Raw genomic sequence first — 22,475 nt, 5'->3', positions numbered from 1 at the left:
TCTCTCTAAGCATGTTACGTACCCCGCAGTTGTTCAACCGCGACTGCGAGCAGGCTGAGAACTGGATGGCGGCCCGCGAGGCCTTCCTGGCCGGCGACGACAAAGGCGACTCCCTGGACAGCGTGGAGGCGCTCATCAAGAAGCACGAGGACTTCGACAAGGCCATCAACGTGCAGGAGGAGAAGATCGCAGCCTTGCAGTCGTTCGCTGACCAGCTCATTGGGGCCGACCACTACTCCAAGCCAGAGATATCGGCTCGGCGGAATGAGGTCCTGGACAGGTGGGTGACCGAAACCTGCTGTTTGCACATCAGCTAAGTTTATATCAGATGTTTGCATCTAATGCAGCAGATGATTTGACCTGAAGGATGTTGAAGTAGTGGGAGATGCCTACTGACTACTTAACTTCAGCTGTAACCGTTTTCTGATTTCAGTTTAAGCTTTAAAGGATATTTTCCTGGTACAACAGTAGGGACCATCCATGGCTGTAGGACCTACAAGCGTTTAGACGTTAGTCCAAACCGTTGCATCATACTAACCGCACTGGGTCTTCCGTCCTGTAGGTGGCGCCGGCTGAAGGCCAAGATGATTGAAAAGCGCTCCAAGCTGGGCGAGTCGCAGACCCTGCAGCAGTTCAGCCGCGACGTGGATGAGATCGAGGCCTGGATCAGCGAGAAGCTGCAGACCGCCACCGACGAGTCCTACAAAGATCCCACCAACATCCAGGTACGAATTACCCCACACTCCATTCGCAGAGATTCCAGCCCCCCTTCACTTTTATTCAACCATAAACTGATCCGTCAAGGACTACAAAAAAATGTACTGAATTTTAATATTTCGTTCCACTAACTTTTGAAAGTCAATGTAGCCTTTTTCCTTTAACAATTTTTCTATAATTAATCAGTGCATTATGACACTTTCCAGGGCCTGTTTTTATGGAATTCAGACTAAATCTGGTTTTATTTCCACTGTCTCTCTCTAGCTGTCCAAACTGCTGGTAAGTGTAGAATTTCAACACTGACTAACATGTGTAGGGCTCCATGCTGCCTCTGTGTCGCCGCCCTGCCTGTAGAAAGACAGATTTACCCCTGTGTGTGTCTCCTCTGTTCACTGGTACTTACACAAGTGGTGGCGTCTGTCTTGTCCTTCATCGGCGGATTACTTTTACTTTGCAAAGTCACCCAGACTCAGTTGCGTTATTTTTCCGTGTTCAGTAGCAAGTTTTGTTTACGTAGCTGGGAGTAGCTTTGTGTTTGTTTCGTTGAAACATCTCGATGCTTTTATTTGAGACTTTCGTTCACATTGCAGACCTGTGGTTCATTTTCTCTGGTGCTTTTTCATGTTGGTTTACTAATATTATCCAGGAGCAGTCTGTTAAAATGGCTGTTTGTTTATTGGTTTATCGGTGTTGTCCTCTCCCTTCTTGGTCATTTCTGCACTCAGCTCTCCAACAAATCTGCTTCGGTTGCTCGGGTGTGATTAAGGCCACATCCACTCCACCACAGAGCCTAAGCTCCTCTCTTGTCAGTTCCCTCGGTGGGGTTAGGGCTAGATTGGTGGGATTTTGTCACGTCTTTTTCATGCGGTGATTTTTTTCCCCCGATCTCTGCATCTTGGTGATGTGTTTTTTTTTTTTTTTTTTATTGCCTCCATTAGTGAACGTTGTGATCATCCTGATTCTGTCCTGCATATATCCCTGCACAAGTCCCCAGTCCGTCTTGCTGTCCAGCTGACTTTCCAGTCATACTCACACTGACCTGTGGTCAGTACATTAACAAATTCAGCAAGACGATTGGAGTTGACCCTACACACTACACACTCGCACGCAGACCCACAAGCTCAAAACACAGGCACCTGTGATCCTCGACACCCTGATGCTGGTTATCCAGTCTCCTAGACAATGTTCTGAACAGTTTCTCTCGTGCAGAGCAAACACCAGAAGCACCAGGCCTTCGAGGCGGAGCTGCACGCCAACGCCGACCGCATCCGTGGGGTGATTGACATGGGCAACTCACTCATCCAGAGGGGGGCCTGTGCAGGGAGCGAGGACGCCGTCAAGGTAATGGCAGATGGCGTAGTGTGGATGTGATGATGATGATGATGATGATGATGATGCTGTAAAGCAGTGTTTCCCAGTCCGGTCCTCAGGGACCCAGAGATAGTCCATGTTTTTGCTCCCTCCCAGAGAGCTAGGAGGGAGCAAAAATGTAGACTCTCTGGGAGGGTGCAAAAACCTGGGGGTCCCTAAGGAGCAGATTGGGGAGCACGGCTGCAAAGGATAACGTGTGAGGCGTAATGGTAAAGAACTTCGCAATCCTGCATCAGGTGCTGTCTACAGAATCACGGCAAAGTAGAGTAGAATAGATCCTTCAGTGGAATAAGTTGACATCTTGTCCCCCATGTCCCGTCAGGTGAGGCTCAGTGCCCTGGATGACCAGTGGCAGTTCCTGGTGAATAAGTCTGCGGAGAAGAGCCAGAAGCTGAAGGAGGCCAACAAGCAGCAGAACTTCAACACAGGCATCAAGGACTTTGACTTCTGGCTCTCTGAGGTAACCATGAGAAGGACCCTTTGTCACCCATTGTCCCCTTGAGGCGCCCTCAGTCATAGAGGGTTTAACGAAGTGGCACTCTGACCCCGCTATCCATTCCAGGTGGAGGCTCTGCTTGCCTCTGAGGATTATGGGAAGGACTTGGCCTCTGTCAACAACCTGCTGAAGAAACACCAGCTTCTGGAGGCTGACATCTCTGCCCACGAGGTTTGCGATTCTTGTGACTCATTCTGATCTCTATGGCCCACACAGTCACCCAAATTTTAATCACATGCTATATGACCCTCCCCCCTAACCTCCCGCACCTCCACAGGACCGCCTGAAGGACCTGAATGGTCAGGCTGACAGTCTGATGGCCAGCAACGCGTTCGACACCTCCCAGGTGAAGGACAAGCGTGACGCGGTCAACGGACGCTTCGGCAAGATCAAGAGCATGGCCGCTGGCCGCCGTGCCAAGCTGAATGAGTCGCACCGGCTGCACCAGTTCTTCAGGGACCTGGACGATGAGGAATCCTGGATCAAGTAGGTTGAGGACCGGATTTGTAGAGAATGGGGCTTATGAGGGCAAGGGCCGCATATCTTAAAGACCAAAGAAGCGCATGAGACTAATACTTCCCATCCCTACTTGGCCTCCCAGGGAGAAGAAGCTACTGGTAAGCTCTGAAGACTATGGCCGTGATCTGACAGGTGTGCAGAACCTGAGGAAGAAACACAAGAGGCTTGAGGCAGAGCTGGGTGCCCATGAGCCAGCCATACAGGTACGAGCTAGGAGTGCAGGGCATTTTGGGTAATACTTCCAAGTTCTACACAGCGGATTCCATGGCAACATGCATCTTCTGCCTTTTCCCTCTGCTCCAGTCTGTGCTTGACACTGGTAAGAAGCTTTCGGACGACAACACCATCGGCCAGGAGGAGATCCAGCAGAGGCTGGCTCAGTTTGTGGAACACTGGAAGGAGCTGAAGGACCTGGCAGCTGCTCGGTGAGTCAACCAGACGCCGCCCGATCGATCAGAGGAACCTCAGGCTCAAGGATGACCCCTCTCATATGACCTAACCTCGTCCATGTCCACCTCCATGCACCAGAGGACAGAGGTTAGAGGAGTCGCTGGAGTATCAGCAGTTTGTGGCCAACGTGGAGGAGGAAGAGGCCTGGATCAATGAGAAGCTGAACCTGGTGGGGAGTGAAGATTATGGAGACACTTTGGCCGCTGTGCAGGTGGGCGGTGTCGGCTTTCCCTGGGCCTCGGCTTCTTGGTAGGATTCCTGGTTTCTGAACTGACAGCCCATCTATACCACCGGCTTTCACAGGGCTTGCTGAAGAAACATGAGGCATTTGAAACGGACTTCACCGTGCACAGGGACAGGGTGAGCGACGTGTGCTCCAACGGAGACGAGCTCATCAGCAAGGTGGGTGCCCTGTCCGGGGTGCAGTGTCACTCTGAGGATGAAAAGCATACTTTACACGTTACGTGACATGCCGTCCCCCCCCATTCCCTGATAGAATAACCATCATGTGGACAACATCAGTGCCAAGATGAAGGCCCTGCGTGGCAAAGTGTCCGAGCTGGAAAGGGCGGCCGCCCAGAGGAAAGCCAAGCTGGATGAGAACTCTGCCTTCCTGCAGTTCAACTGGAAGGCCGACGTGGTGGAGTCCTGGATCGGTGCGTGGCGACAGGCAGACAGGCCGTGACAGGTGAAACATCAGCAAGCGCAGAGAAGAAAATGAAACACTGACGCTCTGTATCTCCCCAGGCGAGAAAGAGAACAGCCTGAAGACCGACGATTACGGCAGAGACCTCTCTTCCGTCCAGACGCTGCTAACTAAGCAGGTACTGGGGACCGTGGGGTGTCTGTATTCTTACTGAATGACTTCGATCGAGTAGCCGTGACGTAAATGCGGTCTGGCCCCCGCCACACAGGAAACGTTCGACGCCGGGCTGCAGGCCTTCCAGCAGGAGGGCATCACCAACATCACAGCGCTCAAGGACCAGCTGTTGGCGGCCAAGCATGTGCAGTCGCGTGCCATCGAGGCCCGTCACGCCGCACTCATGAAGCGCTGGAACCAGCTGCTCGCCAACTCGGCCGACCGCAAGAAGAAGCTGTTGGAGGCCCAGAAGCACTTCAGGAAGGTGGGTTCCCATGTCACACGGGGTGAGCCATGCAGAAACCTGGGCCACTTGAGAACCCTTGTAGATCTTATTTCCATTCCAATCCCCTTTCTAGGTTGAGGACCTTTTCCTGACCTTTGCTAAGAAAGCCTCAGCCTTCAACAGCTGGTTCGAAAATGCAGAGGAGGACCTGACTGACCCGGTTCGCTGTAACTCTTTGGAGGAGATCCGGGCTCTCCGTGACGCCCACGAGGCCTTCCGCTCCTCGCTCAGCTCCGCCGAGGCCGACTTCAACCAGCTGGCTGAGCTGGACAAGCAGATCAAGAGCTACCAGGTGATGTCCAACCCCTACACCTGGTTCACCATGGAGGCTCTCGAAGAAACCTGGAGGAACCTGCAGAAGATCATCAAGGTGAGTCATCAGGCCCTAAGGTACATGGTACCGTTGTTGGTCGGCTTCTTCTAAAGCCCGTTTCGGTTTGTCCTCATGTACCGACTCTGTCGCCCTCTTCAGGAGCGAGAGCTGGAGCTGCAGAAGGAGCAGCGGCGCCAGGAGGAGAATGACAAACTGCGGCAGGAGTTTGCGCAGCACGCCAACGCCTTCCACCAGTGGCTGCAGGAGACCAGGTAAGGGGGCGCTGTGGAGGTCATGACAGCGGAGATGGAGATGGAGAAATCCAGTGTTTGAAAGTGTGTTTTGCTGTGAGGAGACGGGGGTGGGGGGGGGTGTGTCGTTGGCAGTTCTGACCTGGACCTGATTTAACTGTTATTTCTCTTCTCTCCCCCCCCCGTCCTGCACCGCCTCTTTGCCTGCCGCCTGCGTCTTGGATCGCTTTTCTAAACAGGACGTACCTTCTGGATGGGTTAATATCTTTTCTCTTTTTTTTTTGCTGTTTCTGTGTCATGTGCATGAGTGGTGACGTTGTTTTAAAGCTGAAGGGGGGGGACATGTACCATGATTTGTAAACAGTTTTTGTCCCGCCGGGGTTGAGGAAATGCCATTATTATTCATCGCCATTAATTGTATCTATTGCCTGAGCGAGATGTAAGTTCCTTGGAAATCTAATGAGTCATCATTATTATTACGACAGTCATTGTCAGTACAGTTGGGTACCTGTGGAGATTTTAACTGACCCAATTTTTGCCTAAGTAGCTAATTTGGCTAGACCAATCCCCCCTCCATCCAGCAGAGGGAGCCATTTCGTCCCTGTCTTCATATCACTTACCTTGATGGGTTTAACAGTTTTGCTTCCTGTGTGTCTCTTCAGATTGTTTTTTTTTGTGTTTTCTCTTTTCCCATTGGTACTCATGCATTCCAACCCTTCCCTTCCTCTAAATAGCATAGCCTATCGGCGGGTTATCCATGTCTATCAGTACGAAGTCGATGATGATCTTTCTGGAAGGTTTTTTTCCTCCTTTTTCCGGTTCCGTTTGCCTTCTAACCACCTTCTCCCACTTCCCTGCCATGCCTTGCCCACCTTCTCCCATCTGCATTTTGGGTTTCTCACATGCCCTTGGTTCGGCTGTGTGTGTGTGTGTGTGTGTGTGTGTGTGTGTGTGTGTGCGTGTGCGTGCGTGCAGAGTCCCCCTCTACTAACAGTCTCTGCACTGCAGCTTAAAACCAGGACTTACCTGCATATTATTTCTAAAGCTGCCTGTGTACATCCATACTCGGAAGGGTTTATGATGTGTGGGAATTTTAAAATTAAATTACGATGCACAAAATCAGGGGTTGAAACTGCATCAGATGCAAAAAAAATAATAAAAATCTCAAAACCCAAAAGTTAGCAAATTGCAAGGATAACAAGCCTGTGACTGGGCCTAAATGCATGAAACCGGACAAACACTGCCTGATAGGGTTTTAACGCTCCACTGTACAGTTTCTACCCCTGGCTGCAGAGGCCCTAACCTTGCTTGGTCTTCATGTACCATGGTATGAGTTGGCTTCTTTAGCATGCGATGAGCAACACAGAGTCAATGGAGGCCAAATGCAATCTGGGCATACTTCATTATTTTCTTAATTACATAATTACACCTCCATGATACAGGTAAGTCTCAAGCATTTTTGTGGCAAACTGGTTGATCATTTTTTTTAAAAAGTGAAGGAAAATCAAATTAGAAATCAGTTAATTAAGCATCTTGGGTTCTTTTGCTCCCCTACATGTATGTAAAAAATGAAACACAATCTCCCTTCAGAATTAGCCTACTAATATGGATATACTGGTAATGTAGAAACTTAGTTCAGTGTCGGTTTGACTAATCTGCACTTGGCTTCCAAAAATCCAGAGCTCTTTTTTGATTTTTGTGGGACTTGAGTGCTTTTTGAATCACACTGGCCACCTGGGTGTACATCGCTACCACAACCTCTCCACTTTAACCGCATCTTGGATACTAAACTGTTACTCGGCTAGTCGTGGGGCAGCATCGCTATGGCCTTGCTTTGGAGTGGGTGTGGTCACTGATGTCAGAGGGCTGGCGGTTGTGAGCCCCGCCCATCACAGCATCTCACTGCTGCTGTTGTGTTCAGGTCCTGCATGGTGGAGGAATCGGGGACCCTGGAATCCCAGCTGGAAGCAACAAAGGTGAGACATACTGAGACACAGGCGCCACATGACCCTAAGAATACTCCTCTCAAGGTTTCTGCTGTTAGTTTTAGCAAAGATGCTAAAAATGTGTTCAGGCTAGCACTGCTAAACATCAACGCCCATTGGGATCGACAGGGTCAATAACCTCTCTGCCCACAGCGCAAGCACCAGGAGATCCGGGCCATGCGCAGCCAGCTGAAGAAGATCGAAGACCTGGGGGCGGCCATGGAGGAGGCCCTGATCCTGGACAACAAGTACACAGAGCACAGCACGGTGGGGCTGGCGCAGCAGTGGGACCAGCTGGACCAGCTGGGCATGAGGATGCAGCACAACCTGGAGCAGCAGATCCAGGCCAGGTGTGGTGGCCGGGACCATGCAATAAATGTGCACATGCGTGTTTATGCATGCAAATGGTGCAGCCTCGCAAGTTTTTAGATGCAGATCATTCTGAAAAATGGTAACACTACATGATAGGGCACAAATTATGTAGTATTATGCTATTACTTATGTATTAATTAACCACAAATTAAACATTAGTTATATTCTGTTCTCTTGTTTGTTTATCACTCTCAAGCAGTTACTTTTACTATATCTGTTAATTCTGTAAATCTTTGTGAATTACTGAAGGAAGAAGTAATGAATTACACACTTTTGTCATGTTAATTCATCATCAATGAATCATGACACATCTTTTATCTCAAGTAGCAACTATATATTTTTTCATGAGTTGTTCATGAGTTATTGCCAAGTATTTGTGCCCCGTCCAGTAAAGTGTTACCAGAAAAGCGTTACGTTTGTGATGTTGAGGATGCCGGGATCATGCCCCTTTAACACACACCTTTGTCCTGCAGGAACACCACTGGTGTGACAGAGGAGGCCCTGAAGGAATTCAGCATGATGTTCAAGTGAGTGGCACACCCTGGTGATCAGCATGCTCGGTCACTCCGCCGCACTCCGCCTCACTCCGCCTCACTCCCTGATGGCTGGATAACCAAGCCCCTCCCACTCCTTCTGCGTTTTCCTATCCGCAGGCATTTCGACAAGGACAAGTCGGGTCGTCTCAACCACCAGGAGTTCAAGTCCTGCCTGCGCTCCCTGGGCTACGACCTGCCCATGGTGGAGGAGGGGGAACCCGACCCGGAGTTCGAGGCCATCCTGGATACGGTCGACCCCAACAGGTATGAAGCCCCCATGTGTCCAACATTTAATGTCTTTTAACTTGCTGACCTTTACAATCCACTTAAAGCAGGTGATTTTCCTGTTATCCTAATAATAATGACTTTATATAACACATAGTTTACTGTAATAAAACATAAGCTAATACATATATACATATGTAATATTGGCATCTTTTTCACTATAGAAAGCTCAAACTCTCCTGTTATACACCTCCTCACATCTTCTCCCCTCTTTTTTTCCTTCCTTTGCTCTATCCTTTCTCTGCTTCCCCCAGGGATGGTCACGTGTCCCTGCAAGAGTACATGGCCTTCATGATCAGCCGGGAGACAGAGAACGTCAAGTCCAGCGAGGAGATCGAGAGTGCCTTCCGTGCCCTCAGTGCCGAGAACAAGCCCTACGTGACCAAGGAGGAACTGTACCAGGTACGCCGCATCCCAGACCACACCCCCCCCTCGCTGACTCTCGCATGCCAGCTGGCTTCCGCATATTCTTCATTGATCGCTTTACATCTGCGAAATTAGCTAGCTGTTATTTGTGAGGTGTGTTTTAATGGAGTACAATCAACATGAATTTGTTGGACCTGCCTAAAAGTGAAATCGTGGCCCCTCATCTCACTGGTCTTTGCCACTGGGGGGGTTAGTCATTGACACGTCTTGCCTTTGGTCCCCGTGTCCCCACAGAACCTGACCAAGGAGCAGGCAGACTACTGCATCTCGCACATGAAGCCGTACATGGACAGCAAGGGCCGCGAGCTGCCCTCGGCCTTCGATTTCGTGGAGTTCACCCGCTCGCTCTTCGTCAATTAGTCCCTGCCCCCCCCGCCTGTCAGTGACAAATCGGAATGCGTTTTGCCCCCCCCCCCCCACAGCCAAACTGCATGATCAAGACTACACAAGTACAGGACACCTCTATTTACAGTCTCCGGGTTCAGTAGGTTGACCCGCAGTCTTCGTGCTGCTCTACAACGCCGTTGTGAATCGGTCCGCATTTTATCGTGGCGTGTTAGTGGTTTTAAATGTGCTTTTGCTTGATTTTAGGCGCTTAGAAACAAGGCAAAGCAACAACATTGTGACTGCAGTCTGCTTAATAAAACGCTACTGGTTCTAGCTGAGAAAAGCTCTTTGTGTGGTTTATTGAATTTTATTATTTTTACCGAGAGCACTTCTCGCCAAGCTCGCGTCCAGTCCCTTCGCCTGAAGACCCAATGCCAGGCTTTATTCCCTAAAGCTGCTTTTGTTCAGGCTTCAATGCACATCCCTCATCTCCCCGGCATTTGCCACGGTGCCAGGAGCTGATTAGATGCCTCCTGGGCTCTCAGCTCCAGACTGTGGAAGAGGCCCCACCCACGTGTCTCTCCAATGCTCCGCCTTCCTGCAGACCTGCATTCTACCAAATCTCTCACAATGAAACAAAGGCTGCTCCTCCCTTTCCTCGTCGGAACATTTTTAAAGAGACAGATAATGTAAAAAAAAAAAAAAATACATCTTTTAAAATATTATGCTCTACCTTCTCAGGTGATTAAATAAAATACAAGGATTAAACTGCTGTTTAAAAGCAACATTGGCTTTTTAAAATATTGTTTGCATCTCTCTGCTGTAAATCTAAGAGTATAAACTAGTACCAAACTGTTTCCCACAGAGATCCATAGTGAACAGCAGCTGATTTTCTGCCTGTCCTCAGAAGGAATGTTACATGTTCCTGTACACAAAGCCCCACAGGGAGGCATACACACATACGCCAGGCTATATTTAACATCTTGCATCATATGTATTATGCAGAGACAGGCCAGGCTGGAAAGTATACATCATCATTCTATACAGCGCAAACACGAAGATCGTGACCTCGCTGTGATTCACCGTGAGCCCCCCCTCCACACAGAGAGCTGATTTGAAAGTTAGTTTGGTGACACGTACCTGTGCCCTCATATTCAGCTCTCGACTGCTGAACGTCTGAGGAATGTTAAAGCATGGTAACACTCAAATGACAATAATGAATGTATTATAATACAAAACAATATCAGCGCAATAATGTCAACAAGGCACAACATCACGAGGGGCGAAACAGCGATACGTATCAACAAACAGAAATTGTCAGTACAGTGTAAAAAAGGTGTAAACGGAAAATGGAAAATTCTGGCAAGTGTGTGTGTGTGTGTGTATATACACACACACACAGTATACAGCATACGTATGAGCTACCCATTATGAAAGTTACAAAATCAATCTCTTTTTACATATTAGAAATGTTAGCGTTCAAATATATTTAATATTCATATTATTTCATCAATACATCAAAACCAAACTGAAAAATATTACTGAAAAATGATAAAAACCATGTTGCTAAAATGGACACACCCAGCAAAACAAAAACACACATTTTTAAATGTGTCATCTGTGGCTATTTGAGGGTAATTGGTCAGTCGACGTGTCTGATGAAACCTGAACAGGTATAATCAGGTCACCCTCCATTAAGAGTACTTAACCTATTTACTCAATTCCAGGCTTAGTTTTGACAATGGTACCACACGGGAGAGAATTGCCTGGAGAGATAAAGGATAGAAAAAAATGATTATACAAGAAGATTAGCATGTTGTTGGCAGTAATCCAAAACGCAGTAGCGAAAGCGATTAAAAAAAATTCAAAACGTGTGGATGTGTGACAAACGGGCAGAAACATTCAGGCCAACATCGTAAGCTGAGTTTTCTTCTCCAGAGAAAACAGAAGAAGATCGAAAAGCAAGTGCTGAGGCACTGGCAAAATGTGTGGAAGGGCAAACTGGAGTGATCGTCGCATCTCATACAGGAAGGTTAATCCTGCACAGAAGGGGATTCCATGGTTATCGACCATGCAGGAGAACCACGGCTAAAGCCAAGGTATAAGACAACTCCACTAGCCTTGACCAAGAACAACAGCGACAGTGAAGACTTTTGATATCGTTCCCCTGGTCAGATGAAACCAAATATCAATCTTCTTCTGTGTAATGGCATCAAAAAGGGGAGGAGTACATGGTTGTTAGTTACATCACGTCAGTGACAGAGTTCATATATGTGCACATGTGAGTGGTGATGGTGTCGGAGATCTGATCTTCTCTGATAGCCTCACAGACGTACTGCAAGAAGCAGAAAGATAAGAGGCTATCTTCTCTCTAAGCCCTGGGTCGCTGGAAACATTTACAACGTGATAATGACCACAAACATTATCCTATGTCACCTGACCCCAGGGCACCTGTGGAAAATGTTGAAAATAAAAATAAATTTCACAGCGACTTCAGGCATCAAGACAAAGCTGCGGAAGGTGTAACGGCATGTTGCTACCTGGTACAGTGAAGGCCAAGGAGGATCACTGTAGTATTAAGAAGTAATGGTGAACAAAGTACATCATACGTCATAGAATATTATATAGTTGCAGAATTTTTCAAGGGTGTACTAATTTTCGCAACCCTGCACTTAAGTGATGTTACACAGTGAACTTCTACAGGAAAATCCCGTTATAGCGGACTCGCTTATAACGTTACATCGTCTATAACGGACGAGGTCCGCTGGTCCCGGCCGTGCGCTTTTAAGGACATGCAGGAAAAGCATCGGATATAGGGGACTCGCATATAACGGAATTTCGCTTATAACGGACAAACGCTTTCAGCTGTAGTTTTGTTCGCTATAACGGACATGCAGCTCCGACTACAAGGCGCGTGGCATGCCCCTGACATCCAGAGCAGATACCTAGTCAGGATTATTAATAGTCACGCATCTGGTCAGGCAAAGTTGGATTACTACATGTACAATATAATAATCTATACCACAAGTGTGTCTGCTGGGGTGTGGCGTGAGTAAATGGTGTCCTGTAGTGGTGTTCTGGGCATACAGCTACTCTTGATATAACGGACTTGCGATATAACGGACTGTTTTGCCAGCTCCCTTGAAGTCCGTTATAACTGGATTTTACTGTATCGGAAATACTGTCAACATATCCTTTTAATGATAAATGTTTAATAATAAATTTTAGTTCTATTATCTTTCCTTGAAATGTAGCGATCATTATTTAGGATTGAAAATATGTCTTTCATTATCCAGCATTCTGCATGTTTAGCGTCACTCACAGATTCCATGATTGAGCCAAGCAGACTATCAGGGCATAGTTGCCATAGAAACATCATATCATTTTGTTAAGGGTATGCCTGTATGCACTCACGGCAAATTCCATATCAATTGACCAAAGATTGGCCGAAATATGAATTAGGAATTTGAAAGGCTGTAACAGACAAATGGTTTTGAAAAAACAAAATTATGAAAATTTGGCAAAGATTGGACAAGGTTTGTGTATACTGAAAACTTTTAAAGATTTTTCATTCATTAGAAAATGGAGGTCACATAAACATGACCATCACTTTCATAAGGCCAGCACATTAAAAGAGATTAGGAAAAAGGCAGTTTTGTTTTTCCTTATTGCATCACCACTCAGTAGTAAAATGACACAAAACTTTTTTTCACAAGCATTGCTGAGATATGCTCTCATTTCCTGTTTGGCACCTTCGCTGCTGATTTTATCTGGCAGTGATTGGTAAACAGTTTTGGAAATCAAAAATCCATCTGGTAATTTTTGTAAGGCTTGGTCTGAAGATCATCTGTACTAAATTTGGTGAAGATTGGACAAAAATTGCAGCCTGTGAAAAATGTTTAATCATTTAATTTAAATCCAATATTGTGGCCACATCGGTAGGGTTGACATGATAAACCGCCATGTGTCAGTCAAGTGGGACCTCTGGCAGTATTACCAGACATTAGGGTCATTGTTCTAAAGAAGCGTTTCACAACCATTGTCCTGCCAGGACTCTCTTTGGATAAGGCAGCATTTTTCAACTGAGACTAACTAATCAACAGATATCAGATAAAACATTTTGCTTACTGCAGCATCTCCTAGTAGTTAAATGGCACACAATTTTGTGTTTCCTCAAAATAGGGTCCAGAGTTCGTATAACAAGTTTAGTTTTGATGCATCAAAGCATTGCTGAGATGTGATTTCACTTCTTGCTTGGTGGCTTTGCCATCAGGTTTCATTGGATAACAGCAGCCATATTGTTTGCCCATATTGTAGCAAACTGAATTGAATAACTTTGGATGAGAACATTCAGTAGGTGATACACACAAAATTTGGAGGTGAAAGGATCAATGAACTAGAACTAGTCTGCAAAAGGTGGCTTTTTTGAAAAATTGAAAATGGTGAACTTCAATGACAATGTGTACATTCGATCAAACAGTTCAAAAGTTCTAAGCAAAATGTTCATTGAATCTGGTGGCGCTTAAAAGATGCCTGGATATCTTGGACTGTCCTCTATCAATGTGCCAAATTTCCTCAGAATCCACTACGGGGTTCTATGGGCTGCTATAGACTCCCACGGTAGAAATTGTAATAACTGTGAAAAATTCTAACAAATACAATAGACACCTTCTTGCACCTTTGGTACTTGTGGCCGCTAAATATAAAATGCTTGGTGGTCTCACCTCTGACAAACTGTACTCGAGTCTAAAGAATATGTCAAGCAGGGGCATTGCTAGGAACCTAACAAAGACCTAATCTGTCTGAGGGTTCTCAAACTGAGTCTGAGAAATGCCCCCAAATACCCCAGGCTAGTGGCACATCCGATAGCAATATAGATTTTAATAATAGTTAATAGTAAATACACATACCATCAGAAGGCATTTATATTCCCAATTACAAAATGCTGTTAAATCAAACTCAAATATCATTAACGTACTAGTTCTGACGTCTGTCTGGAGTTCCAGGCTTCTTGACAACATAATAATTGTTGTAATGATGAGTCCATCCACCTTGTTGCTAGTCTTTTGTAAGAATGCTCCTCCCCTAAACTCTTATTGATGAATCACAACTTCTAGCTTAAGTAAGCCCAGCTAACTGAGAAATCCCCCAGGATTTCTTCATCAGCAAGATAACTTAAACCCAATGCAAGGATCGTCCAATAGGAATGCCACTTTCCTATCTTCCTGCCGCACAGTTTTCATGTTAGGCTTAAGCTCAAGGTCCAGTTTAGAGTTTCATTCATCACATGCAGTAATACTCATACAACATACAGTGAAGTGCTTGTTGTGGCAGATTCACAGACTGCACTGTATAAATACAACATATATATTATACTAGGCATTTGTAAAGTGTACAGAATGTAATAAAAATTTACTAAATATAAAATACCAAAGAAGAATAAGACAGACATGCAGTCAGTAATGAAGATGTGCAAAGCTAGTGTGCAGAAATGCATGAGAGGTGGAGGGGGAGACACACAAGGAGAGAGATTAGTGTGAATGAATACAGTGGTAGATTGTCCATTATATGCTGTTGTTAAGAAGTCTTATCGCTTGTGGATAAAAGTTCCTTCCAAAGCATTCAGTCTAGGTTTTGAGGTGGCAGAGACGTTTTCCTGACCTCAGCAGTTCATGTGCGGCGTGGGTGGAGTGACAGGTGATCCTGAGGGCATGGGTGCTGCAGCCAGAACAGTTTATGTGTGAGGTGGGTGGAGTGACAGGTGATCGTGTGGTTTGGCAAGTGTCCCTTGCCTTTTGCCCTGTACTGCCTGCCATAGCCTCCAGGCTCCCAGTGCTGCATACGAGATTGGAAGTTGGAGGGATATCTTAATGCGATGCCATCGAGCAAAATTCCCTTAAGTGCTCACCACACATGCGCCTTCGCCCCCTCCTGTCGCTAGGGGGCAGTACTTCGAGCTTCACGGGCTGAGAGGACGGACGCGCAGTCGCTGTTTTTCCGGCGCCGGCGCTCACGTGTCCGTGAGGAGTGCCAGCTGTCCCTCGGCCGTGAAGTTAAGGCGCAGCCGATGCAATTCGCAACTACAGCTGCATCGCAACAAGGTATCAGGATATATCGAGGCTGCCTGCTGACTAGGGAGGCAGTTTGCATATGTCGATCAGTCCCTTAGCATTATATTCAAGGGCTACATCGTTGTCTTTGGAGAGCAAATATTTGTAATAATTCCAAGTTATCTCCTCGGACGTCGGATGATAATCCTACTTTTGGGCATCTAGCTGACTGGAAATGAATGTACAATTTTCAGATCACTCACACTGGTATTTATAGAAGTGAAACAAGATCACAGGATCCTCCCAGCTGCCGCCAAATAAAACATGTACGCGGTGTGTATTCTGCTTTGGCTGCTGTGCCTCTTCCCATCCGACCGAGCCTGTGACGGTCCCGGCAGGGACGACCTGTTGCTCTGCCGCTCCTGTGGGCATGAGGTGGCGCTTGATTCGGACGCCAGCTTCGTGGCCAGTCGGCTAGCGCTGTCACACCGAAATATTACCATGATCGGAGACAGGAGGGTGCCGGTACAGTTGTTTGAAAACCCGCAGGGCTTTCAGTTTGAGGTGGTGACTTTCAAAAAGGCCGACGTACACAAGCACTGGCCGGCGGACGGGCGCTTCACCTGGTACCCCCGGATACTCGTGGACTGTGGCCACGTGTCCGCAGTGCAGCGCACATCTTGGTAAGTCAGCATAACTCCTAACAATTTTATTTCCAGTTTTATCACTCGATTTATTTTTGTAGATATTGATCCCGCTCTGACATTTGAAAGCATCAGAATACAAAAGAATTTTGTATTTGGGCCAACATGCAAATAGATTAAAAGTTACTATACTGAATTAGCCTGTTAAAAGTTCCAGCTGTTGGTTTAGGCACTTTGCACGTGTGCTTGCACAGTGTCAGTCTTACCGCACGGCCGGATCACGTGGCAGGTTGGGCTTTTCAGCCCAGTGACTGGCCGGAGACGGTGACGGAGCAGCAGTTTGACGACTCCGAACAGACTTTCGTGGCGCTGGTGATCGACAGGCTGTTGCAGGAGAACTTCGCGGCGACGCTTCTGGTGACACCCAAGTCATTCCGGAGTTAGACGCTCTCGCCTCTGACCACCTCAACTTACGGAACCGTCGGCTTTATATGGTCCTCAACGCAAATTGTGTAACTTCGTTAAACACACTTGGACAGTTTTGATGCATAAATATTTAAACTGACCTTCCTCCCGTATCCCAGTTTCTTAAACGTGTACAACGCTGACGACAATTTGAGAATCATGTACAACTGGAATGTGTATGAAACTGCGTCTCCGGACCACCGGCGCTTACTGGCGAGTCACGTGACAGCCGGGCGCGTTTCGGCTCACGAGTTAAAAACAGAAAACCGTCGTGTACACATTCAGTTTTATTGTAACAAAGCAACTTGTACACTTTACGTTTAAAATTTTCTTTCCAGTGGAAAAAGGAAGAAAAATTAGATGTAGATTCCACGAGAGGTTCTACAGGTTATTTTCATTTTAAAGTACTCCATGAAGCGATGGGGATCAAAATTACAAGTTTCTTTTTTTTTTTTATTAAAAATGCATTTCAAACTTAATGGGTGTCTGTAAAACAATACAATGAAAACTGAACACAACCCACCCCCACTGTTGATGTCAAACCACCCCCCCACCACCCAAAACCACCCCAAATGCCTTCAACCAGCCCTCCCCACTGCCCGAAGCCACCCCCCCCCCCCCCCCAAAAACTTTGTTACAAGAGGAGATGGGAACAAGCTGGAACTGTGTCCATTTAGCCACAAGGGAAAGAAGAGAAAATAAATCAGCTTTGGGGGCAAATATCACATTGAACAAAATAAAAGGGGCAGTAACTACAGCTAGCAGGTCATCATTGCATCCTGGACTTTGTTCAGTTCTCACAACCCTAAACAAAACGTTTATATATGAAATTTTAGTGTAGCTCAGATGGTGTGGTATTTCTATTCATATTTACTTTTCCCCAGATGCATCTGGGAGTTGAAGACGGTACACAAGGAAAAGCGTGCCATGGTAAAAAAAACTCATTACTATTTTTCTGATGCAGTTCAGTCTTGGAATAAAGCTGAATCAGACATGGCACGGACAGACGCTTCTGAGCAATGAGACTGACCGCAAAAGAGAAGGGGAGGTGAGGGACGGAAGGGGGGGGAAAAGCATCTTGCTCCCAAGAATCGGTGAATAATCGGTAGGGAAAAAATATGGGCAGAATTTTTTTCAGTCATCTTCCCCATCATCCTCCTGAAAGAGATGAAAGGCCATGAGAGTTCAGGGGGTCACATCAGAATTAAACTACGCCCGATTCCAAAAGTTTAAAGAGGATACTAAACTGCCACATACCTCTCCTTCCTCACCGTCATCCTCCTCTTCATCTTCCTCTCCTTCATCTTCATCTCCTTCCTCGTCTATGTCTTCCAAGCCTTCCTCTTCGTCGTCATCGTCCTCCCCCTCTCCTTCTTCGTCATCCATGTCGGGAACCTGCCGAAAACAAGAAAATACTTGAGAAAAGGCTTATAGGGAAGTCGACATCCTGCAACTGTCAACATGGAGCAAAGATTATCTGTGAACCTGCCACTAGTGACTGATGCTAACCAGGTAGTACTGCAGAGGGTTTGGCCAGATGTCGTCCTTGATGACCTCCCCCAGCTCATCAGCCCCCGCATCGGAGTGATCCGTGAACCAGGTAAAGAAACTCTCTGGGTCTTCGTGTTGCCTCTTCCTGCCAGCTTTGTTCTGCGTTTGACTGGAACGCTTCGTGAGGTCCTGAGGCAGACAATCACCATTTAGTTTTCAGTAAGTACAAGTATTTTAATGCAATATACACTGATGAGGTTTGTTCACCACAAGTTTTAAAAATTTCCATCAACCCTTAAAAGGGTTGAACCACCTGCTGAATACCTTCCCATAAACACCCTGCGTTGTGCAAGGTGCCCCTCTCAGCAGGGTGATGTCACAATGCAAGGATGTGTACAAACCTTCCCTGTTTTCCATTTGATTTCTGTGGACTTTGAGGACGGGTCTCCACTCTCATTCAGGTGGAACTCTTTGGAAAGGACTTTGTTTTCAAAGTAAGGATTTTCATCAAAGTACTAGAAACACAGAAAAAGCCACATTCATGTCAGAATATAGCAGCCCCCCCACTGAGCAAGCAGCCTGCACAAGTCTACAGAACCAGACTGCACACATGCATAGTCCACAGGAGTCCTGTCCATCCCTCAGAGTGAAGCCATGATGTACAGTAGTGCCACAAAAGTAAAATCACAGTAATTTGCAAACACAGCCAATCATCCTCAAGCACAACCACTGTCACACTAAAGCTCTGAGTGCCATCTGCAGTGTTTGGGTTTCATTCAAAGTGCTTTTCATTTAAACAAAAAAAACACCCCTTTCAGATGTGGCAATCAACCAGAACCAAAAGATAAGTAAACATACTTACAAAATCTATTCTGTAACCTGACTTTATGTCTTCAAACTCTGTCACTTCTACCCTGGTTAGGTAATGGAGTGCTTCTTCATCCTCTTCTCCAAGGAGAGCAGAAACTAAAAACAGGGTATATCAGCACGCAAGCCCAACAAAACGTAAAGTTCCAGGGGAGGGTCCTTACACATCCTGTCCCATCCTGGGGAGGGGGCTCAGAACAAGCATCTCACCTTGTGGATGGTTGACGAACGTCGTGACCCAGAAGTTTGGGATTTTGGCGATCAGTTCTGACCTCTTTTGGAAGAACGGCTGGCGTAGTTTATTGTACTTCTGTTCTACTTTTAATATTTCCTCGCTGGCCTGTTCATTCAATCTGCAAACACGAGGGATCACAAAACGGTTAGTGATACAAAATATTAAAGCGTCTTTCGCTCATACGTGAAAGATGACTCTTGACGCACTGAAAACGCGCTTACCTGTCAATCTCATTCTGTACTTCATCGATGTGTTCAATTGCTTCCTGCTGCTCCTTTTCTACAATTGCAAATAGCATTGGATATTAAAGTTCATAAAACGATCTAAATAATCTATACATCCAATATGCATTGTAAGACGCAGGCAATCAATAATTTGCATGTTACTAGACTAAACAATTAGTATAAGATAAAGGTGTAGGAAACGTGCAAACCCAACATTAACCAGTGAGCGGCCATCCAAGCTCGGGTAAAATATAATTTATAGACTGAACAGGTGAAGCGAGGTTAGACAAAAGCAGTTACGAACAAAAACATACAGGCGTGCAAGTCTATAACCGCCTCAAGTCACGGCAAACTCGACCCCTGCGTACCGACCCAGTTTGTGGGCACGATCGCGGTAACCTCTGCCACCGAGGGCCTCGTGGTTTGGACGCGGCCGCGCGCCGGATCCCGCCCCTTGGCCAGCGGCACTATTAACACCCGGCACCGTCCACCAGAGTAGTATTTTTGTTCGTCCGGGGTGACCTGTCCCGACGGCGCCAGCACACGCAACGGCGGCCGGGGTAAACGCGCGGAGCGCCGCCTCCTTTCAGTCGGAAAGGCAAGCATCATGGCGGAGCTGCACAACAACAATGAACGGCAGTAGGCCGCGCCACTCCATTCAACAGCGACACATCCCGGTCAAAGACCGCCGTCCGCCATGTATAAACAACCTCCGGTGACAAGGAAAGGGGCCCCTATACCACGGCGCCCACCCACCGCGCGTCGGAGGACGCGGCGCCGCTTGTGCAAAACCCGCGGCGGGACACAATGAAGCGGCCGCGAGGAAACATGGCCTCTGCCGCCGGTGCGCGCTTCCCCGCTCCACCGCGGCATGCTCGCGCAGCCCGGGATGCGTCTCATGTCGCCCGCCTACCCAAACAAACCGCTTTAACATCCCCAAGCAATCCCTAAGAAGCTCGCCGCTACGCACACACGAAAACATTCACACGAAACTCGGAAAGAGAAAGAAAAGGCGAAGATGGCGGCGCGCTGGAGGCCGCCATTCCTTACCAGAGCTCTCGTCCGCTCCGTCATGGTTTGAGTTCAGCTCCTTTTTACTCACTTTTGCCGCTGAGGCAGACATGTTTTTTCCCTCCCTCGCAGACACTGAATACCTGCTGCCAGAGAACGTACTCCTCTTAGTTACCGCTTCTCCCACAGGACGGGGGAACTTACATCTACCGCGGCCGGGTAACTGCGAACAAAACGTGCGTCGCGCTCCTCCACACGGTATTTAAAAAATACCCAGATGCTCCGCACGCACTCTCGCGCGCGCGCTCTCTCTCTCTCTCTCTCTCGCTCGCTCTATCCGCACACCAGCGCCACTACCGGAGGCATGAGCTCGCTCCCTCACGCGCCTTTCCTAGTCCTGCGCATGCGCCCCGCTTGCTACAGGGTTTCCCCCTGTGAGGGGAGAGACCCCGATTCAACTACTTGGCGCGTGCTCGCCCCTGCGAAGGTCGGGATGTCATAACAAGACGTGTCAAATAAAAGGTTGTTTTCGGGTTTGCTGTCTTTGTCAGGTTTTATGCACATTATTGTGGATATACAAAAGGGGATGTTGTGTATTACAGTACTCCCCGTTTATAGAAATATGATTGATTATCTGGTAGCATATTTAATATATATAAATAAGAAGCGGTGGCTGACGTCTTTCTCATTCTGCAAGTTTGTTTTTCTGATGGGGTGGCATGGTGGTGCAGTGGTTAGCACTGTTGCCTCATTCCAGTCCAACAGGAAGATAGGAAAGTGGCATTTCTATTGGACAATTCTTGCATTGGGTTTAAGTTATCTTGCTAATGAAGAAATCCTGTGGGGTGTTCCACGAAGCAGGACTTCTCAGTTAGCTGAGCTAATTTAAGATAGAAGTCATGATTCATCAATAAGAGTTTAGGGGAGGAGCATTCTTACAAAAGACTAGCAACAAGGTGGATGGACTCATCATTACAACAATTATTATGTTGTCAAGAAGCCTGGAAATCCAGACAGACGTCAGAACATTCTGGGGAAATAGTGCACCTGGGTTCAGTGAGTAGGAAAAAATCTGATGACTTGGTCTAGTACGTTAATGATATCTGCGGCATGGTGGTGCAGTGGTTAGCACTGTTGCCTCCCACCTCTGGGACCCGGGTCTCCGCCTGGGTCACATGTATGCGGAGTTTGCATGTTCTCCCCATATCCTCCGGATACTCTGGTTTCCCTCCAAAGTCCAAAGACATGCTGAGGCTAATTGGACTTGCTTAATTGCCCATAGGAGTGCATGTGTGAGTGAATGGTGTGTGAGTGTGCCCTGCAATGGGCTGTCCCCCCATCCTGGGTTGTTCCCTGCCTCGTGCCCATTGCTTCGGTTTGGAAAATGGATGGATGGATTTTCTGATAATGATGATTTGGGCAGCCTGTTAGTTTTGGTTAAATATGAACTGCCTTATTTTCTTAACTGCTTTCATCCTTGAATTACTTAAAGGTCTCTGACAAACGAATTAAAAACAATAAGTATTTTTTTAACGTAGAATTTGTTAACACGCTTGAAAACGTCACAATATCTACAAAGAAGAGGTTTAGTTTATGCAGGCATTTTGGTTGATTATGATCCGATTACTTTAAAATAAGGCTTTGGGTAAGATAACCATTGAAATGTGTGCCCACAAGTTAAAATGAAGGCCGTAATTGTAAGATCACCTAGAATGGCTATAATGGGTTTTTGATAACAGATTGAGAAGTAACTGGTGGAACCTTTTTATTTGTTTGAATAGCATGAATTATCTAATAAAATGTATATATACTTGAATAAAATGGGAAAATATGAAACAAGTATCGATTCCCGTGGGAAGTGCTCCATGACTGAAGAAGAGTTTTCTTCGTGACGGCAGGTGCATTTCCGGGTATATTACACAACGAGTTATTAGGATTTAATGCCCAATGTGAAGAGTAAATATACTGTCACATTTTCAGATGATGACATTATTTATTACAATTTATATAATAAACATTGTTCATAATTGGTGCCTATGCTTACCAATGATTTTTTTCTTTAATTACACATTGTAGACTGTTGTCAGTTTCTTATATTCATATTTTCCAATCCATATTACCATTACCAGCGAGGCGACACAATTCACATGGTGGAAACAACATCGTGAAGTTAAACTTGTATTTTATATGGTTAAATTGTTTGCTTTTGATACGCTGGATGATACCGACGCCTTTTGCTGGATAATGCCGCGCCAGCGCCCGGTGATTGACAGGCGACTCAGCCAATGGGAAGCT

General features: G+C 46.7%; 3 protein-coding genes across 11 annotated transcripts in view; 2 read left to right on the top strand and 1 right to left on the bottom strand.

Annotated features, from left to right (window-relative positions):
- Positions 1-9,536, top strand: part of LOC125714708 (spectrin alpha chain, non-erythrocytic 1) — a 29,578-nt gene extending 20,042 nt beyond the window's left edge. For 3 of the 9 annotated variants that reach the window (XM_048985654.1, XM_048985611.1, XM_048985593.1), the window contains 24 exons: positions 30-280; positions 563-725; positions 982-996; positions 1,927-2,058; positions 2,411-2,548; positions 2,651-2,755; positions 2,862-3,070; positions 3,186-3,306; positions 3,407-3,528; positions 3,632-3,764; positions 3,857-3,955; positions 4,050-4,209; positions 4,301-4,377; positions 4,468-4,677; positions 4,772-5,068; positions 5,171-5,283; positions 5,502-5,519; positions 5,997-6,059; positions 7,184-7,238; positions 7,401-7,597; positions 8,093-8,146; positions 8,273-8,419; positions 8,695-8,842; positions 9,101-9,536. In XM_048985654.1, the coding sequence (XP_048841611.1) occupies positions 30-280; positions 563-725; positions 982-996; positions 1,927-2,058; positions 2,411-2,548; positions 2,651-2,755; positions 2,862-3,070; positions 3,186-3,306; positions 3,407-3,528; positions 3,632-3,764; positions 3,857-3,955; positions 4,050-4,209; positions 4,301-4,377; positions 4,468-4,677; positions 4,772-5,068; positions 5,171-5,283; positions 5,502-5,519; positions 5,997-6,059; positions 7,184-7,238; positions 7,401-7,597; positions 8,093-8,146; positions 8,273-8,419; positions 8,695-8,842; positions 9,101-9,226 (3,153 nt within the window). In that variant the 3' untranslated portion in view covers positions 9,227-9,536. The remainder of the gene's footprint in view (positions 1-29; positions 281-562; positions 726-981; positions 997-1,926; positions 2,059-2,410; positions 2,549-2,650; positions 2,756-2,861; positions 3,071-3,185; positions 3,307-3,406; positions 3,529-3,631; positions 3,765-3,856; positions 3,956-4,049; positions 4,210-4,300; positions 4,378-4,467; positions 4,678-4,771; positions 5,069-5,170; positions 5,284-5,501; positions 5,520-5,996; positions 6,060-7,183; positions 7,239-7,400; positions 7,598-8,092; positions 8,147-8,272; positions 8,420-8,694; positions 8,843-9,100) is intronic. The other 6 variants (XM_048985644.1, XM_048985621.1, XM_048985662.1 and 3 more) reach the window with 4 other exon arrangements.
- Positions 9,537-15,191: 5,655 nt separating this feature from the next.
- si:ch211-51h9.7 (uncharacterized protein LOC558400 homolog) lies at positions 15,192-16,457 on the top strand. Its single transcript, XM_048994594.1, has 2 exons — positions 15,192-15,926; positions 16,142-16,457. Exons 1-2 carry the CDS (start codon positions 15,568-15,570, stop codon positions 16,329-16,331), a joined length of 549 nt encoding a protein of 182 aa, XP_048850551.1. The 5' UTR covers positions 15,192-15,567; the 3' UTR covers positions 16,332-16,457.
- Positions 16,458-16,624: 167 nt separating this feature from the next.
- Positions 16,625-20,499, bottom strand: seta (SET nuclear proto-oncogene a). Its single transcript, XM_048994588.1, has 8 exons — positions 20,220-20,499; positions 19,167-19,224; positions 18,921-19,063; positions 18,706-18,809; positions 18,245-18,358; positions 17,862-18,032; positions 17,610-17,747; positions 16,625-17,510 (listed from the first exon to the last, which is right to left on the bottom strand). The coding sequence occupies exons 1-8, from the start codon at positions 20,290-20,292 to the stop codon at positions 17,487-17,489; spliced, it is 825 nt and encodes a 274-aa protein (XP_048850545.1). The 5' UTR covers positions 20,293-20,499; the 3' UTR covers positions 16,625-17,486.
- Positions 20,500-22,475: the final 1,976 nt, after the last annotated feature.

This window comes from Brienomyrus brachyistius, chromosome 2 (assembly GCF_023856365.1).
Source record: "Brienomyrus brachyistius isolate T26 chromosome 2, BBRACH_0.4, whole genome shotgun sequence".
Lineage (NCBI taxonomy): Eukaryota > Metazoa > Chordata > Actinopteri > Osteoglossiformes > Mormyridae > Brienomyrus > Brienomyrus brachyistius.
The sequence above is the reverse complement of the archived record's forward strand: the minus strand, read 5'-3'. Positions and strand labels throughout refer to the sequence as shown.